The sequence below is a fragment of the Stylophora pistillata genome, chromosome 3, assembly GCF_964205215.1.
Source record: "Stylophora pistillata chromosome 3, jaStyPist1.2, whole genome shotgun sequence".
Taxonomy (NCBI): domain Eukaryota; kingdom Metazoa; phylum Cnidaria; class Anthozoa; order Scleractinia; family Pocilloporidae; genus Stylophora; species Stylophora pistillata.
This window is the reverse complement of record NC_142521.1, coordinates 42,544,508-42,563,464: the sequence shown is the minus strand read 5'-3', so window position 1 is coordinate 42,563,464 and position 18,957 is coordinate 42,544,508. Positions and strand designations below refer to the sequence as shown.

The 18,957-nt window shown below is 36.6% G+C and overlaps 3 protein-coding genes across 4 annotated transcripts in view; 1 reads left to right on the top strand and 2 right to left on the bottom strand.

Moving 5' to 3' along the window:
- The window catches only part of LOC111331767 (uncharacterized), a 3,805-nt gene extending 2,110 nt beyond the window's left edge, over positions 1 to 1,695 (bottom strand). The window contains exon 1 of the mRNA XM_022936941.2: positions 1,527 to 1,695. Coding sequence (XP_022792676.1) covers positions 1,527 to 1,672 — 146 coding nt within the window. The 5' untranslated portion in view covers positions 1,673 to 1,695. The remainder of the gene's footprint in view (positions 1 to 1,526) is intronic.
- Positions 1,696 to 2,545: 850 nt separating this feature from the next.
- On the top strand, positions 2,546 to 12,158 carry LOC111331744 (26S proteasome regulatory subunit 6A-B). The gene is made up of 19 exons (XM_022936916.2): positions 2,546 to 2,633; positions 2,737 to 2,814; positions 3,038 to 3,100; positions 3,227 to 3,289; positions 3,525 to 3,551; positions 3,814 to 3,894; positions 4,646 to 4,708; positions 4,960 to 5,006; positions 5,492 to 5,582; positions 6,164 to 6,236; positions 6,871 to 6,941; positions 8,157 to 8,195; positions 8,316 to 8,423; positions 8,966 to 8,998; positions 9,326 to 9,391; positions 9,918 to 9,972; positions 10,404 to 10,494; positions 11,070 to 11,151; positions 11,760 to 12,158. Exons 1-19 carry the CDS (start codon positions 2,592 to 2,594, stop codon positions 11,868 to 11,870), a joined length of 1,284 nt encoding a protein of 427 aa, XP_022792651.1. The 5' UTR covers positions 2,546 to 2,591; the 3' UTR covers positions 11,871 to 12,158.
- Positions 12,159 to 14,084: 1,926 nt separating this feature from the next.
- On the bottom strand, positions 14,085 to 17,759 carry LOC111331736 (uncharacterized). Of its 2 annotated transcripts, none has more exons than XM_022936906.2 (4): positions 17,585 to 17,759; positions 16,270 to 16,443; positions 15,118 to 15,228; positions 14,085 to 14,710 (listed from the first exon to the last, which is right to left on the bottom strand). In XM_022936906.2, the coding sequence occupies exons 2-4, from the start codon at positions 16,396 to 16,398 to the stop codon at positions 14,444 to 14,446; spliced, it is 507 nt and encodes a 168-aa protein (XP_022792641.2). In that variant the 5' UTR covers positions 16,399 to 16,443; positions 17,585 to 17,759; the 3' UTR covers positions 14,085 to 14,443. The 2 variants fall into 2 exon arrangements, with proteins under 2 accessions (XP_022792641.2, XP_022792639.2); XM_022936904.2 differs by lacking the exon at positions 17,585 to 17,759 and adding an exon at positions 17,021 to 17,247.
- Between the last annotated feature and the right edge of the window lie 1,198 nt (positions 17,760 to 18,957).

Here is an 18,957-nt window from a genome sequence, read left to right as displayed (position 1 = left end):
GATAAATTAAAGCTATCCGACGGATAAATTGCTATCCAGCAGGCAAGTGTGAACAAAACGTACTGTGCTATTCACTGGATAGCGTTCTTCACCCTTCAAACTGACCGAGGCCTGGAGCGGAGGGAGCAAGGAACATGAGGGGGCGCCCTGTAAAGTGAGACTCCAAGGATGGGACAATAACATTACATTTCTGTACGAAAAGCAGACAGGGCCGGCAGGTATTTACTTTTTTTGTGGGCAAGCTGACTCAAAACTTCAAATACCTGTCATCTCTCACTACCATCAGTCCGTAATCATTACTTTCTGGGACTGATTAAACAAACCAACCATTTTTTAAGAAACAGTTACTTGTTCAAACCAAAGAGTCGTTAGAGATTCTCATAATTAAAGACTCCAGAAATGTTTTTGCTGCCAACAAAAGCAAACAAAATTAGAATGACAAAAGACGACAACAACTCCAATAAAATTGCTGGAAGACTTATGCAAATAAAAAACCAACCGGGTCACGCTTCGAAACGCACACATGTATTTTCGTCTTTGATGAAGCGTAAACAAAGCGACTCTTATTATTTTTTTTGGAAGAGAACTGTGGGGAAACTGATACCGATTTGTACTTGTGGTCAAATGATCCCAAACAACAGCACTGATAAAAGGCTGACGGCAAGATGATTTAGGACTGCGCGAGAAGCTTAAGAAGATTTTTGATAAATTCAGTCAATCTAAGTCTGTAGGTCAACAATTCCAGGCCAGGACTCTTAGAAGTAAGATTTCATGACTTTGTTTTCAGAAAGAACACATACTGAAACTTGTTCCGGAAACTTAGGAAAGTTGCATCCTTTTCTTGATAAAGCAGTTAGTTATAGTTAAAGTGCTTGCGGCATACGTCCTAACGAGGGCGGAAAGTTTGATTTTTGTCACAGGTCAAAGGAGACTGGACACCCTTTCCATAAAGTGATTGAATGATGTGACATCAGCGAAGTTGTTCTTTTTTTTTTTTTTTTGAAGGGGGCGGATTTTAAATCTAAAAACATGAAAATTCTCTATCTTTTAAGCAAAAAATTATCTGCTGCTGTTGTCAAGGCATCCTAAATTTGTTTTCTAAGTACTTCCTTGATGACATTTCTTTGTTTATCTTAAAGTGGACCTTTGCTTTTGACATGTTTTCTGAATATACAGACAGTTAATTGAATTGATCTTTATGAACTTTTAGGAATGTAAAAACAAACCACAGCAAGAAAGTTGATCACTCATAAACATTTAGAATATTTTGCTAATAAAACTCAAAAGCTGAAGGGCTTGCAAAAAATCGACCTCGCCAATGTGTTAGAAAGCTTCTGCGATCTGGTCGCCCGCAAGGACTATGGATTCGGGATAGCAGAACATCTTAAGATATCCAATTTTATACCATTACTGAGAAGTAAATATTTCGTGCAATCATTCGGAGCAAGGCTTCTCTGATAAGACTGACGCAGATCAAATCCGTCTTAACATCACATCGTTCTTTTACGAATGTTTTATCAACTTACTTGTACGCCGGTGTCTGAACTTCATCAAAAACACTTCTGCGCGATACCCCAAGATCCGGTATAATTGGAACAATTTGATCACTTGTCTTGATATTGTAATAGTACCCACAGCGTGGGTGATAGGTTACAATAATTTTACTGTCCATTTTTCTCAATCGCGCCTGGCGCTGTTGATCGCGCGTGAAAAATAAATTTGACACTGAAAAGTCATAGATGTTACCATGGAGACGTGGTTTTGAAAGACTGCTACAGCGAAATGGTTGTTGGGAAGCCACAAGAAATTACTAGAGTGTTTTAAAAGTCCTAGATATATTTATATTCATATCTTAGCAAACTTAGATTTGTTCACATATTTAATGCACTGTTCGGAAGAGAGAGAAATAGCACATTACAGGAAGACTGAGCCCACAAAAGCGAGTAAACAGTGATGAGGGAAAAAAGAAGGACAAAATGTATGGACGGGAAAGCATGAAAGTTCTAGTTGTACGAAAGTGGTGTATCTTAGTGTTTAAAGAAAAATCGACCAATGCCCAGATTTATCTCTTATAGGAATAAAAGTGGAAGGAGCAAAAAATCACTTGGTTACTGTATAGAATGAAAAAAGCTCTAATTTTTTAAATCAAACGTCCTCGCCGTAAGAGCAAAATCAGGCTTATACGATATTAAAAAAGAAAACTAAGGAAAAGGAAAGCGTAGAGTTTTTTCCTTTCATGCTTGAATTAAAGAAAAAATCTTGAATTTAAAGGCTATTTAAAAGACTGAAAAGGAAATGGGAACGATAATAGAAAGGACGCCAAACGTAAATGTATTCCTCAATGGATGTGTATCTGACATATCTCTATGCAGCGCAGTTTAGGGGTTTAACAAACCAAAATGAATAAAAGTCAAGCTAGAGATAAAGAACAAAAGAGTGAAATACTTCAGGGCTCAGAGCTCCATAACACCTTGCTCTCAGAGTTCAAATTCGAATTTGATTAGACGAAGCAGTGAATTTGAAAAGAGAAAGAACAGGTCGAGTCCTTCGGTTGGGAGCATGGGACGAGAACGATTACTCAGCGAAACAACATGGCGGCCCTCGAGGACAAAGCGATATGGGAAGATAGCGAGGTATTTTTCACGTCCATGGCTTTTGTGGAGAGTTTTTATCTTCTATGATCGTTTTTAAAACGTTTAAAGATCTTTTGGAAATGTTTTTTTTTATTTTTAATAGGAAATCGACGAGGAAGTTCTTCGAATGCAGACAGACGAAATTGTCGGACGAGCTCGACTTTTAGACAATGAAATTAAGGTAAGGTGTCTTTTCTTAAGGCACACTCAGTCTCAGAAACTATGGTGAAATTGGCTCGATATCATGGCACCATAAAAAAACAACAACAGACGCATGTCTTTGTGCCACAAAATTTTAGTTTCGAGGCTAAGTCGAATTTTGTGCTTTCTCAGTCAGAAAAATTATTATGAAATTATTTAGTCAGTCGTGTGCCTCACTTTAATTCATTATTTTTCTTTTACAGATTATGAAAAGTGAAATCATGAGAATTAACCATGAACAGCAGGCAATGAAAGAGAAGATAAAGGTAAAGTGTATCTGTTTACCAGTTCGATTAATTATATATTAATTGTGAAAATTACTTTGCCGTTTTATGTATATTAATAAAATACATGCAGACGAAAGTAACAATCATGGTATTTTGTTCACTCAGGAAAATTCAGAGAAAATAAAAGTTAACAAAACACTTCCATACCTTGTGTCTAATGTAATTGAGGTAAGAATTTTTCTCTTTCAGTTGTTTCAGTTGTTTTAGGCTCAGTGTCTATTTTTTCAAATTTGAATGACATTTTTTTTTTTGGTTTATGCCACTGGAGGGGCACTGAGTTTGTTAAACTTACCTCTCCGCCCAAGAACCCAAGATACCGATTTCCACACTCAAAGTAAAAATTTTTTTCTCCATAATTTGGTGGAATCTAAAAACTCAGTCATTTCTTTAATTCCTACAACAGCTTCTTGATGTAGATCCTCAAGACAATGTAAGTTTTACTTTTAACTCTATTTTACCTACTAGAAATAAAATTCAGTCTTATTCATATGCAAAAATGTTAAAGCTCAATTTTAGATATAACTGTGGGTAAGACACCAATTGAATGCTCAGTTAGAGGCAGTTTCCTTTGTAAAGGTATATTAACTGTATCTAGATACTTTGTTTGGCTATCATATCATGTTATCCTTGTCCTTTGAAAGTTTTTTCTTAATTTGCCATCACTATATGCAAATGTGTTGAATTGTCTGTAGGCTGAAGAAGATGGTGCCAATGTTGATTTGGATTCACAGCGAAAAGGCAAATGTGCAGTCATCAAAACTTCAACAAGACAGGTAAATTAATGAAATATCTTGTTCTATGAGCCCCAAATGATATGGTACATTGACAGAATACACTTAAGTGAGATGGGTATTACTGTAAGGAATGCGGCAACTAGAACTAGAACTTGCATGAGATGTACTTTCAAGTCACCAGATTGAGAAGAAGTCTCCACAATGCAGGCCTTTCTTTGGAGGCCTTAATGAAATTGTTTGTTCTTTTTCAGATTTTTATGGACTATTAATTTTTTATTTTGTAGATTAATTATGGTATATGGAGTTTGTGATAATCTCATGTTAAGTGACTGTGGGATTGACCTGTCAGTGTCTTCTAAGTGAATCAAAGCCATCACACTCCAGATTATTGACAAACATATTATTATTTATTTGTAACGACCCGATTTTGTGGCAAAACATAAACCATCTTAATCATGTAGATAGTATTTGTAATATTAAAAGGTATTAAAATTTCTTTGCAGCAGTACAATACAATACAATGTTTTTTATTTCAAGAGGGTAAATATGTGATTAACCCAGTAAAGAGTTTTCTAACACATGGCCCTCTGTAAACCCACCCATCCCACCCAGGGGAGGACATCCATCACACAGTAATCTCGTGTGTGGGAAATTAATGTCTCCTGCCTCAACCCTGCAGGAGACAGGACCTCCATTTATTCGTCCCTATCCGAGAAGACTAGAATATCTAACCATATCAAACTGTTATTTAAATTTATGCCAATGAACTCGATTTATCTCTTTCTTGCAGACATACTTCTTACCTGTGATTGGTCTGGTGGAACCTGAGAATTTAACTCCAGGGGACCTAGTGGCAAGTGGAATGCATAAATCTGTTAATACATGATATATTTCTAAAAATTAATGTTTTTAAGTTCTGGTAACTTATGAAAGAATCTTGCATGTGTAGCACATTTGATTCCCTTCTGCACTTTACTTCCAGCATTCTGAATTTTATAGTTTTTGCAGAAGTTAAAATTTACATCATGCACATGGATGATGTCTGCCTTTATTTATTCTTCCACACTGCATCAGTTTTTATTTTTTTCTATTTTATCATTTTAGGGTGTCAATAAGGATTCATACCTCATACTTGAAAAACTACCACCAGAGTAAGTGGTTTGTTTTAACTAGTAAGGACTTCCTATCATAAATCTATCTGCTCAGCTGGACTGGTTTGGATTTTAAGGTGTTACCTCAACACTTTTCCTTTCAAAATTTTTAGTAGTTGATATAAGAGCAAGGGCAAGCCAAATGAGCAGGCAGAATTAAACAAATCAATGATTTATAATCTGGTATCTGACTCTGGTGTCAACCAGGATTTTTCTTCCAGTTTGCCAACCAGTGCAGAATTATTGTTTCTGTGGCATATAGTGTATCATATCATTTATTTTTGGATGTTGTAATCATTTCTTGAATACTAGAGATCAAACATACCGTAATTTCCATGCTCTTTGAATGAGGCAGCCTTGATGTAATGTACTGTCATTTCAATATGTGCCTCAATGGTTATTTGCCATCTAATAGTCAATAATTTCTTTATATGCAGGGTTTTCTCAATAACATTTTAAGAATCTGGTGCTATGTTGATTTCCAGATACGACTCCCGAGTGAAAGCCATGGAGGTGGATGAAAGGCCAACAGAACAGTACAGTGACATTGGAGGCCTGGATCAGCAAATTCAGGAGGTGAAGAAATCATTAACTCAGTTATTCCCAAGATGTCATTAGTAATTTGTCTTACTTTCAACCATACAATTCTTATGATGTCAGTTTGGAGAATTTGGTTTTGGATCAAGTACATGTAACAATCTCCTGATTGATATTTTTTCTTTATTCTCATTACTTGTCTGTTTGATTTTGTGTTGGTGTTATCAGAAGGAATTTTGTGTTGGTGTTATCAGAAGGAATTTTGTGTTGGTGTTATCAGAAGGAATTTTGTGTTGATTACTCGTGGGAGTAGAAGGATTAAGCAGATAAACAAAGAGACGAAGAATTTTTGTGAAAACTCTTCATTTCAATTAGTGATATCTAGGTTTTTTCCCTTTGTTCTTTATTATTTTACAAAATTTTATTATTCTTTCCTGAAAAGTGATAAGTTGCTAAACAGAGACAAAGTTAGACTAGTTCAAGCTTTGCATAAGTTCATGGCCATCATGCCTTGATGCACTTTATGGCTAATGCTGTAAAATTACCTCTACTATGCTTGAAAAAAATAAACAACTCTTCTATTTAACCTCTGAAACCAAATTTATTGGCATTTTTTACAGCTTGTAGAGGCTATTGTGCTGCCAATGACACATAAAGAGAGATTTGAAAACCTTGGAATTGCTCCTCCAAAAGGTACATGTTCCTGTTACTGTTCAAAGATTTCATCTGCCTCCAGTTCATTTTGTAAATGAATTAATACCCTACACTCAGACCAATTGTTTTTTCTTTATTTGTGTGAAAGTGAAGAAAAGTTCTTCAAAGAAAACTGTTGTCTGTGAATTGGTCGAAAGATACTTTACTGTCACATTTCCCCTTCACTAAGGGGTTTGAATGAATACCAGTTGATTATCAAGAAAACCTGATTAAATGCTATGTGGTTCCTTGTAATGGATTAGTATCTCATGTGAAGTAGTATTAATGCTCATAGTTGGGATATATCAACAAAGTTGAAATGGTAAATTTGCCACCATAACGATTACAAAAGCTGACGTTTCAACTGTTAGCCCTTCGTCGAAGTGAATAGAAGAATTGTGGGTTGTGTGTGGTTTTAAAGGCAGAAAATGGAGCTATGTTATTGGTAGGAACACGGCAACGAGAAAAACACGAATAGATTAGTGGAATGAAAAGAACCTGGGATAAGTTCAAGCTGTAGTATGCCACAAACCCTGAAGACTCACCCCACCATCTTTCTTTTCAGGTCTGTTAATTCAGGTCCTTTCTTGACTTGGTGTAACTCTATATTTTAACTGTGTTCTTCTTTTTGCAGGTGTATTATTGTATGGTCCACCAGGAACTGGAAAAACATTAATGGCTAGAGCTTGTGCTGCCCAGACAAAGGTGATGAGCTATTCTGTCTGTCTTTGAGTTGCATTGAACCTGAATATACACATTATTACCTGTATAGATTACCTTTAATACTAACATGACTGACTTTCTTATGTTCTTACATTTCTTGCAAAAACAAACTTCACTTTCAAAAACCAATACTGTAGAACATTTCATTATGCGACCAGGGAATGTTGCATTATATTGAACCCTACTAAACTCAGGCAACCTGACTCCATAAACAAATTTTAAAAAGCTATATCGAAAACCAATCTTACTAGTGGCACATTATGCAAATGTAACATATGTGAACAATAGAGTTAGCTCTACCGTTCATTATATATCTTAGTTTATTTTACTATCTAATTATCTTACCTACCTTTTTTTTCCTTTTTTTTCCCTCTGCATTGCTATTTATCTCTCGCATTTTTACCATGACGCTGTTACACATTACTAGTTCTTCATGTTAAGCATTTATTTTTAGTATACTTATCACGAGTGATAATGCTTTACTAGTTACTAGAAACCATGTTACCACATTAATGTTTTCTTTTTTAGGAAATATATTACATTAGGTAATTTATATTCTCGTTATATTATATATATTAGTATCTGTATATTTTTAGTTGACTGGAGATGTAGAATTTTATATATTCAAATGTATTTAGTACAACTCGCTGGCTCATTGTACATCTCGAATCGAAATAAATTTACCTACCTACCTACCCAAAAAGTGATATCGCATGAATCGCTGAGGGATGAGTACAATATCAGTTTTGAAGTGCAATTTAATGTGGAATTCACAGATCAGGTAATGGATTTTCCTTGAATCACATTATCAAATAAAAAATAAGAAAAAAGGAAAATAGCTTGTTTGTTTTTATCCTGAGGGCAAAACAGTAGATGCAAAACAATATCACACAGCCTCGTTTTCAACTTGCAATTCCATGCTAAATACCTTGCTTTGTTAACTAATCAGAATGCGAGAATTTCTTCGATTATGTGATTCTAATTACAATTATTTTGGTAACAATACTTACAGCACTAATTTTACTTAAACTACTAACACGATATATAAATATACTAAAAGTGACATTAAGTACAACTCTAACATTTCAATTACTCTACAGTATGTAATACTGAGGACAGCAGGGAAGTAGAAAATTTAATAACCCAGCTTATTACACACTCATAGACATGCTGTTTCTAAATTTTTCCTTTGTACAGTCAACCTTTCTAAAGTTGGCAGGTCCTCAACTTGTTCAGGTAAATGCATAATTATTTTTGAATCCCTATTTCTCATGACCCTTATTTCCCCAGCTCAGTTTTCCATTTTGTTTTTGGTTACACCTGTAATAAATAATTTTTGTTGTGTTCTCTCTTCAGATGTTTATTGGTGATGGAGCCAAGCTAGTGAGGGATGCATTTGCTCTTGCAAAGGAGAAAACACCAGCTATTATATTTATTGACGAGTTGGATGCTATTGGAACAAAGGTAAGTTATATTTTTGTTGTGGTTACTATCACCAAACTTAAAGTTTCACTATTAATTTTTCTTAAAAAGTGCTGTTTTCTGCTTTTTATTGCTGATTTGGACTCAATTCCAAATGGCTTAAAATGTGCACATTTTTTTTAAAAGGGAGGTGGGTAAAGGTTTTATATTAAGATGTAGATTAACTTGCTTTAAGTTGTGCCACTGTATTGCAAGTCTAGGTTTTCCCCACACAACAAGACTTTTGTGATTCAATTATCAGTAACAATGACAATGTTTGTATTTAATTTTTTAATCAAATGTTGAACACTTTCAATTTCCATGCTGTTTTCAAGAGGAAAGTATTGTGAGCATGGCCTTGGTTTTTTCGTCAACGTTGCACATTCACCACAGTGTGTAAATCAGTTCCAGGAAATTAATTTTAATGGAGAAACTAATATTATGCATTATCTTTGACTGATTTTTTGGATCGTTTTTCTGAAAAGCGATAAATATTACAAAAGTTATAGTAGTAAATGCTGCTATTTTTGTCGTCTTTTCAACAGAGATTTGACAGTGAAAAAGCTGGCGACAGAGAGGTAAGTCGTTCAAATTATGTTGAGGAGGAGATTTGATCAAGATTTGAAATTCTGAACACCTACATATATAGAACTGATGTAGTTTTCACTCTGTGATTGAACTGATTGTTGTTAGTTGTGTGTGTGGCTTTTAATCATCTGGAACAAGTGGATGTGTGTCTGCTGGTGAACAACTTTCAGTTACCGTTAATGTAGCAGGAAGGAATTGCATTGTAAAGCACTTAGCACTGAAAATGATAGGCGCTATATAAATATTTTATTATTATTATTATTATTATTATATTTAGCAAGATCCTTATTTTTCTGTTACTTTATTTTTTTTCTCAGGTGCAAAGGACAATGTTGGAGTTGCTTAATCAGCTAGATGGATTTAGCTCACATCATGATATCAAGGTAAAATCAAGTTAGATTAATGCTGGGTTATTTATAGTCTACCTTGCAGCCGTTTTTTCGGATGTCACGCAACGCTGCCCCCAAAAAGAACGGCTGCTGACAACCGAACTACTTCCCTTTCTTATTTTCCTTGCGGTGAGCGTTGCGTGACATCCGAAAAAAACGGCTGCGAGGGAGACTAGGTAATTTGGAGACGATTTTTCAACCCAGTACACCATAGCATCAGCAGGAATACTCTCCTTCGGGCTCTCTCTCTATTTCTCTTGCTATTGGCACGGAGAATTTGTTTACCAATCAAGATTTTCTTCAGTTAGTGATCATTTCCTTTATTCTCCTGACCTTAAATGTGGGATTTAGAGGTGATATTGCAAGGAGAAATTTAATATTGATTGCTCTGAGAGTAGACATATGAATTTTTTGAAATTGCCCCCGTTTAATCCTTTTATTGTTGCAGTTTTGCAATTTGTCCATGTTTATTGAATTGTTTTCCTGTTTTTTTCTACTTTGTTCTTACTCGCAATTTCAGGTCGTAGCTGCCACGAATCGTGTGGACATTCTGGATCCAGCGTTATTGAGATCAGGTTTGAATCTTAATTTCGTCACTTTTTTGCTAGAACTTAATTGATAAGAAAAATGGTAAGTTTGCGTGGGACAAAGAAAAACAAAAAGGAAAAAGTTCTGAGTCCCCATGAGGAATGGAACCTCAGACCTCAGACACTGCCGACCGTAGCAGTATGCGTGTCACATATGAACTTTGTGATGGGCCTTGCTCACGATTTGAGTCTCTGTGGTAGAGCATCGGAGCGCGGAATCCGAAGGTCTGAGGTTAATTGATGTTTTCTTTTCATTTGGGTAACCTTTTTTTGTTTTGTTAACTTTTTTTTCTCCTTTATTTTTTTTTTTACTTTTTCCTTTCACAAACAAGTGTAGAATAAATAATAACGCTCAAGAGTACGAGAAAGATGCATGCATTGTGAGCTTGGCTGATTATGCATAAAACTTGCGTTTCCAGGCCGTTTAGACAGGAAAATTGAACTACCGAACCCCGATCAGGAAGCGAGGGCACGAATCATGCAGATCCACTCCAGAAAAATGAACGTCAGGTGAGAACATGCCCACCGGAAACTTCCTCTAGCAGTAACTGTCTCGTTTGTTCATTGAATTGAATAGGATAATACTAAGTGTTCTTTGCGTCCATTTGTTTGGTACTTGTCGTGGTGGTGGAATCTGTAGATTGAACATTCAGACTTTGTTTAATAGAGTGTCAAAGTGAATTTGGACGGCACCCCGAAAAATGAGACTCTGGTACCTTTTACAGAGAGGTTTCGTTGAAAACCGCGGTAATTTTCATAGGGGAATGTCCCCTCCCCCCCAACCGCTGGGATTTTGCGTGGGTAGCCCTTTAAATTTGTGGCGTGACTCTAGACCCACTGTGGTTTCCCCTGCTGCTACGCCTCTCTTATAAACTTCAGCTTTTTCAATTTTAAAGCGCCGGGCGACGATTGAATTGTGGAATATTTTTAAAATGGAGCTAGCTCCATGTATGGACGTCGGAAAAGTTAAAAACCAGGAACGGGTGTTCTTTGAACCGGAGAGTCGTCATCACAAATGCGGTTTTCTTAATTGTCCTGTTTTGATGTTTTGTTACGAAGATGAAAGTTTTTCTATCTTTCCACAGTCCTGATGTGAACTTCGATGAGTTAGCACGGTGTACTGACGATTACAACGGGGCCATGTTGAAAGCTGTTTGTGTCGAGGCAGTAAGTTTCAATCAAGCTCTCTTTTTGTGAATCTTCGCGAGTTCGAATCCTTCTAGGAAACTCAGATTCTCTTTCCTATCTGCACCATCTTTCTTTTCTGTTCAGAAATTTTTTTAGATAATCTTTAAGTTAATTGTGAGGATATGTTAAGTTATTATGTCTGGAAAATTCCCGTACTTGGCAGTTGTCAGAAACAGTTTTTCACGCGTTGAAGGAAAAGAAATAACAAACAATTGACACCTGATAAAATTTTTTTAATTAAATTTATTTTACCATTTGAAAGGTACAGTGGATTATTTTCTTGTCCAAAATAACTATCTAGCATTCCCTCACATCTGTTTTTTTTTTTATTTTTATAAATCTATTTTGAGATGTAAAATTGTACACAAGAACATTTTAATCCTGAATAGGGCGGGATAATATGAAGATGTATGGCTTCAAATGCGGTGTTCGAGATATTTTTTTATTCGTGACAAGTTGTTTGTAGGATACTAATCAGACCGCTCCTCTGTTCCCTTTACTTATTCAGCTGTCTTTTTATATCTCTTTTTCTGCTTATGTATTAAACTATTGTTTCAGAGTTGTTTTGATCACTTGTTCTTTTTCAGGGCATGATCGCTTTGCGTCGTGAAGCCACCGAGGTAATCCATGAAGATTACATGGATGGAATTATGGAAGTGAATGCCAAAAAGAAAGCCAATTTGATGTATTACGCTTGAAGAATGATTTCTCTTGTAAATAAGCAAAAAGAAAAGCCTAAGATGCTGTCGTTTTTTGTTTTTTTTTGTTTTTTTTTTTCACTAAATTAGTCAATAGTTTGAAGCTGCATTTTGATTACAAGTCACTCTTTGTCGGCGATCATTGTCTAGTCGTGTTGCGTGACACATGTATTGCGCTCGCAAAGAAGCATGGGCAATGAATGACCGGAACTTGTTGAGGCGAAACACTTTCGTAATAGTTCGTGCCAAAAAGCCCAAGATTTAATAAACGAAATTTAGAAAAATAAAGTGTCGTTAATCTGCGGTAAGGATCCCAATGTGCAAGGTAATTTAACATAACGCTTTCCTCAGTCGTCTAATACTGAAAATCTCACAAGTTGTCTTTTAGCTTTATTTTTTCCTTTACGGATATTAGCCAAAGGTTGTCTTTGGGGTTTATCCCTGCGAGTGAATGACTTCCTCTGAAACATCCCAAATTTCAGTGTTTGTCGCTTTGCATAGTATAGCGCTAGGCCGCAAGAAGTCTGCGAATGAGCGATGCAAACGTTTTGCAGAACGAAACAAAAATGCCATATCCTTCTGAGGCTCCGAGAAAACTATAAACAGAAGAGCTCTGTTTATGGCAACATTCCCAGAACCCCGTTGAAATGATACAAAAGTTCCGTGCACAACGAAGAGAACCTCAGAAGTAGTCAGTATAATTAGGGCAATCGCAATTAAAGTTTTAATTTCCCTTTTCTTTTTTTACAGTTAGGCTTCACTTTTTAACTGGCGACTAAAGCAACCGAGCTTTAGTCGCCAGTTAACTCGTATCAATTTCCGCTTTCCGCGCTCAGGTCAAGTACAATATCATTCATACCGCTTGTGGACACTTCAGATATCATACTAAATTTATGACTCTTACGCAAGCACCTAAATTTCACGCCTACTGCTCAGCGAGGACTTTAAAACTATCCGTATCGCAGTTTATCGATCTCGTAAATCCCGGCTTAAATTTTTCATGATCCCCATTTAACATCCGTTTTTAATTTAACATGCTTATCGTCTTTACCTCTCTTGTTTATTCGTTCCCATAACCTGGTGAGCTATTCCTTAAAGATTTCCTCTTGTAAAAGAAAATTTTCAACGTTGCAGCAGTATTGCAGCATGAGGCATCGCTTTGGTGGTATTTTGGATCAATGATTGTTTCAATGGATCCTGTTTAATTTGTGATATACGCAGTTGTACAAAACGTCCGCGCACGACATTGTCACCTTTATGCTACCAGTTACAAAGCCAGAAAGATCATCTCCCTAAGCAGAAAAACAAGACAGAGAGCTCCAGTTATGGACGCTCTCTGTTTCGCGAGGATCTACCCACACGCGAACTAAATATGATGTTTAAAACTTTTTATTAGATTATAGTTGATAATTTGAACTTAACAGTAACAGTACAACCTTCTGACAAGACCGCTCCAGTGAGAATATGTTTTGAACTAATGATTATGATGGTGATGTATCATAGGTGCGCAGTTGCTCAGATTGGGATTATTATGGTATCAATAATAAAAGTGATGATAATAACCACGAGAATAACGGTATGATGATAACAACAACAATAATAGGTTCACAGACTCCAAGAAATTTTGTCGGAGACCTTAACTTTTGCCGATAAGGCTTCGCCAGGGTCGACTGATCGCATGGTTTGTGTCTTTGTGAAAATAAAGACCCGTTTTGTGGAGCTCTCATATATACCGACTGAACTAAATGAAAGCGAGCAAATAACTGGTATTAATGTATATTCGTTCAATACTCAGTTAACTCGGTTAATGACTTCTGCACAGGTTATCGTACCTTCACAACGAGTACTATTGTGGGAACGGTCACACAAAACAGATGGCTTTACGGTAGTCCCAAAACTCTCGACAAGATGATCGTCACGAAATAAACTAAAGTTCAAAGGGTGATTACGCTTACTATGACATTTTTTTTTTGAAATTTTCAAGTTTTATGCTCGAACAGATAACGAACTAGTTGACAACTTTTACGACGACACCGAGGCGCTAATCTTTCATTTTTTTGCTCGTTTATCGACCAAAACAAAGAACGGATCAAGTATTGGTAACATGAGTTACTTTCTCTAAGTTTCTACCTGCATGTCAGTGGGGAGGAAGGGGAAGAAAATGGTAGTTTATTGCTGGGATTTAAGTATTATAGATTTAACAATCGCGGGAAATATGTCATGAACCAGTTTATTTAATCACTGAAGTCTGGTAGAATTGCGGGGCTAGGTAGGTAGTTTTCAAAGTGAACAGTACATGCGAGGCATCTTACCTACCTTGTTACAAAATGACAAAGCGGTAAAAATTTTATGGGTTCAACTTCCACAACGATAGTGAAAATACCGTAGAGGGAATTTAGTCAATTAATCCTTAAAATTTACGATATCTTCGGAAATCCGAAGAAATTAGAGCCGGTATAAGTACATCTTCAAGATATGAATTGTTTAACATGTTAAAAGCTTAATGTAAGTTTCAAAATAATGTCACGTCTGTTGCATATGGCCACAAACTGTTTTCTATTTAGTAATGTCACTTATTGCAGGAGTCTTGCTACTCCAGACGTAGATGAAAGGAAGTTAACATCCATCGAAGTTTCCGTACATTGGAAAGAATTAAAAAGTGCTACATTCGGTAATGAAGACATTGATTGATTTGTACGTCCACAGTCTCCCACAGATGTTAATGGCGCAAGTTTGCAACAGTGATTTTTCAGAGCCGTGGACAATCGACGCAGCTCTGCCAAAAGTATCGCTCTTTCTTGTAATTTCTTCCTCTTTGTTTCCTCCAGGTTTTTTGTTTTCTAGAAACGAAGAAGAAAAAAAATATTAATATCAATTTAACTTTATACCACTCAGTGATACTCAGACCTCTTTGATTTGATTTGATACAAAAATAAATTCAAGCTCTTAGTCGGAAGGTTTTAAAAAGGGAGTTTCTCTTTACAGGCGGTTCTTGTATACCAAATTTTTCCAATCGATCGCCACATTGCAACGAGATCTATGTATATACAAGAGAGGAACAGGAATTTAACGCCTCTTTACGATCAGAAAGTTACACGCCCCCTTCATGGCTATGACGAAGAAATTCTGTTTCAACAATAAATCAGGCAGAATAAAAAGATCCAAAAGATTTAAAATGAGTATTCCATGATTAAACGATCTTTGAATTACCCTCACGTCTGTTGCGGCAGTAGAAAGGGGTTTTTACCTTTTCTAGTTTTTCGATTCTCTCTCTCTTTCGCTTACGGCATTTAGTCGCTGCGATTTTATTTCGCTCTCTCCGCTTTTTTATAACCTCTGGATCTTCTTCTTTGCTTCTCTGAAATACAAAAACGCAAAAGTCACAAGTTAAGAGTGTATATGAAAATGGTTCTGAGAAGTGCCGAGTTAAAAATACCTAGTGATCACAACATAAAATTTTAAAATAGGAAATTATTTATGAGCTAGCCCCCTGCCCTCCCCCAAGTTCTACCAATTGCGTAACACTTTTAAAAAAACGAAAAAAAGGCTGATAGTTTCTAAAGAAACTGTTTGGGGCTGCGTCGGTGGGAGTAACGAAATAATTTGGATATATCAACAAAGTTGAAATGGTAAATTGGCCACCGTAAAGATTACAAAAGCTGACGTTTCGAGCGTTAGCCCTTCGTCCTTCGCTCCGACGAAGGGCTAACGCTCGAAACGTCAGCTTTTGTAATCGTTACGGTGGCCAATTTACCATTTCAACTTTGTTGATATATCCAACTTATAGAAAACGTTTTTCCAACAACAGAAAATAATGAGCTGGTTGAACAAATTTTACCGCTCAAACTGAAAACGAAATAGATGGCAGGATGATCCCTTTAAATGAATATTCAAAACTGAAATTAGGTCTTGTAACATTTCTTTCACGAGTTCTTTATCTGAACCTCACGAGGAACCACAAACTATTTCAGTTTCGGAAATCTTTCATTTCTGAAAAACATTTTTGTTATCTCTTGGTAGGAAATTGTAATTACCCGTAGGAAGGAAACTATACTACAACTAGTTTGTATAGAAAATATATCTCCACCGATATCTAAACGGTATTAAGTAGCGGGGAATTTAGTTTAGATAGCGACAGCATTTATGTGACTTAAGAAAAGGAGGTAAGTTCTAGACTGGTTACATTCAGAACGACCGGTTTAAAACTGTTCGTACGTCGGGCCTCTTTTGAACGGTTTTCTGAAATCCCCGTGGAATAAAATATATGTTGTCATCGCTCGTTTGTCTCGGTACAAACTCGAAACGTCGCTCGATGTAAGAAAAAAAAAAAAAAAAAAAAGCAGTCTTTCGGTTTTTCCCAAACAATAATTTACAATTTAGTTGTTATTACAGTACTTACTGGTGTTGCTGGCTCTTTCTTCTTCGCCTCTATCTTCGGTATCGCTGTACCATTTTCCAAATGCTTTTGCGTGATTTTTCGCTTCAGTCCCTCCTTAATCACATCACCAGCTCCATCACAACCATCCATTTCTAGACTTCTGTCTTTTGTTATCAAACCAGTGAGGAACGACGACTAAAGACAGGAAAAAAAAAAGATACATTTGAAGAACAATCTAACGATAGTAAAAATCTCCTTGCAAGCGAACGGTGAAGTTAGTGGACCGTATACCATAGACGCCAAATACACAATGGTTCGATGACAGGGTCCAGGCGTATCCCTTTAAAATTTATACTTTTCCTAAAATTTACAGGTAGGACAATTCTTAGAATTTGCCACGTCTTGAAAACAATTTTCTGCCCACACAAGCTGAGTTGAGCCTAATTATTGTTACAGGTGAATGACTATCAATCGTCCGTACCAAATTTTTCCTGTCTGCACTACAACCAAGATGAGCTGTGGGGACAAGGTTACAATGCGAGCTAAACTAGTTAATTTACGCACCACGATCAATTCGAAAATGACAGCATTACCAATATGAAACGTTCTCAACAATCATTTCTTAACTTTCAATACCGTACTGTTTTTCTTCTAGCAGTCTACCATTGCGAGGGGGACAGTTTTGGGAAGTTTCTTACACCCAAAATGTCTTCCGAATGGTCTTCATGACGATAGACTCTGAACTTTTAAAAAACGTTCGTGTTGTACTTACTTCTTTGCCAGAGTCGTGACTAAAGGCTGCTGACATGAGGGGATTAAAACAACGTTGTTGAAATCTACCGTCGCAAGCAGAAAACATTGCTGCGTTTAAATTTTGCCAAACGTTTTCGTTTTGCATCGCGAGTAAGTTGGTGTTTCTTACGATGATCCCGGGACGAACTTTTTATACATCTTTGAACGAGGGAAACTCCCACATTTTGACAATAACAAATCTATTTTAAGCACCAAGATATGGGAATGTATGTAAATACTGTTTTTCTTTTGTTTTCGCTCTTCTCCGAAGGCGCAATGATTCCTGGAAAGAGCTGCATTTATAATGAGTACTTCCGTTAACTTTTGGAAAGTCACGCAATCGCCCAGCTAAGCCAAAAAGTTCTCAAGCGTTCGAAAAAGCAACTAAATTAAAATCTTGCTGAGTGAGGGTAAGAAATAACATATAATTTAACGAAGTACAAAATAAACCTAAATTACGAGTGTTAGTGTTTTTGATCACATCAAAGTATGACTCTTCATAAAAAAATTATGTAATGGCAAACCACACCGTCAGATTTCTCACCTTTGATGAAACGAATCCGGAATCGGAGCCAAACTATGGTATCATCAACTGCAGAAGTTCACGAGACTTCACATACAGCGCTCAGAATTTCACTGCGTAGTAGAGCAAGCTTCAGCAAGACTCCAGAGTGGACTTTAGCCTAAACGGAATAAAGTGTGGCATATAATACTGAACCAGGCACGGGACTAAACAGGAACAATAAACCGGTAATCATAAGACTATCACGAGGAGCAACCAAATTCCCAGATAGAACGGTTTTGTCTTTAGGGCGTTTCTTAAAACCTTCTTTGTTATTTTCCTCAAACCAAGATGTGTATTGTTTAACTTTTGGGCTTGCCCACTAAGAATTCGGTAAGATGTACGTAATTATGCCTCGCCTAAAGAAGTAGTTTCTCAGAAAACGCGCTCGTGAAAACAAACAATTTGACATACGTTTTTCGCAGCTTTGATGCGCTGACTGTTCTACAAGAGGTCGGATTATATACAGTTTTGCTCGCGAATGAACATTATCTCTAAGTGCAATATTCTGCAGATGTAACTGATTCACAAGGCGGTTGGAAATGTTTTCCAGTGAGACTAACTGACCTTACTGAATACTAGCAAACGATCTGATCGGTTTTTGCGTCACTCCGAATAAAACAGAAGGTTTTGCACCTTTCACAGTATCATTAGTGGGTAGGCTGTAGGAATCAATTTAAACACAGAAAAGGAATTTCAAGCTCGCTTATTTCACCTAAATTGAGTATTGCGCGCTTTATATATCCCACTGTGATGAAGTAATTACTTAAATACTGAAAGTCACTGCAGTTATTGCATGTTTGATGTTAAGACATGATTTACCTCTCCTAGCCTGAAAGGCACAAGGAGGGTGATAAATTGAGAGACAGGAGAGTTGTGGGTGAAGCTTCGGTGGCAGCGTTTGTTCGCAAAACAAAACTTTTACCTCCGGGAAAACACAGAAGACATTTCGTCTCGCTAAGTGAACCTAAGTGGTTTCTTGCACATATACACATGAAGAATCAGATCATCATTTATTTCAGAACAGAACATGTACCGCCCTCAAATTAAAGCGAGTTAAAGTTCAAACACGGATCGAGTCAATTTTGAGACATTTCGTTCTTAACTGTGTGGTTAATTTACTATTTGAACAGTGTTCGCTGATTTCGGAGAAATGCACGTCACGACATCAAGCGTTAGAATTCTGCGAAACTGGGTGTAACAGGACAAACATAACTATTTTCGCGTCAAACATCGTGAAACGCTCCCATTAAACACATAAAAAACCATAGGTTGGAAAGAAAAACTAACTAATCGAGAATTCTTTTATCATCGTTTACCAGGAATGAAAATCAATTCACGAGTTAGCGGAAAAT

Coding starts and splice junctions, on each gene's coding strand:
- LOC111331744 (XM_022936916.2), top strand. CDS start 2,592: ATGGCGGCCCTCGAGGACAAAGCGATATGGGAAGATAGCGAG. Junction 3,101..3,226: donor CAATGAAAGAGAAGATAAAG/GTAAAGTGTATC, acceptor TTGTTCACTCAG/GAAAATTCAGAGAAAATAAA. Junction 5,583..6,163: donor TGGATCAGCAAATTCAGGAG/GTGAAGAAATCA, acceptor CATTTTTTACAG/CTTGTAGAGGCTATTGTGCT.
- LOC111331736 (XM_022936904.2), bottom strand. CDS start 17,146: ATGCAAAACGAAAACGTTTGGCAAAATTTAAACGCAGCAATGTTTTCT. Junction 16,444..17,020: donor GTCACGACTCTGGCAAAGAA/GTAAGTACAACA, acceptor TCCTGTCTTTAG/TCGTCGTTCCTCACTGGTTT. Junction 14,711..15,117: donor GAATCGAAAAACTAGAAAAG/GTAAAAACCCCT, acceptor CTTCGTTTCTAG/AAAACAAAAAACCTGGAGGA.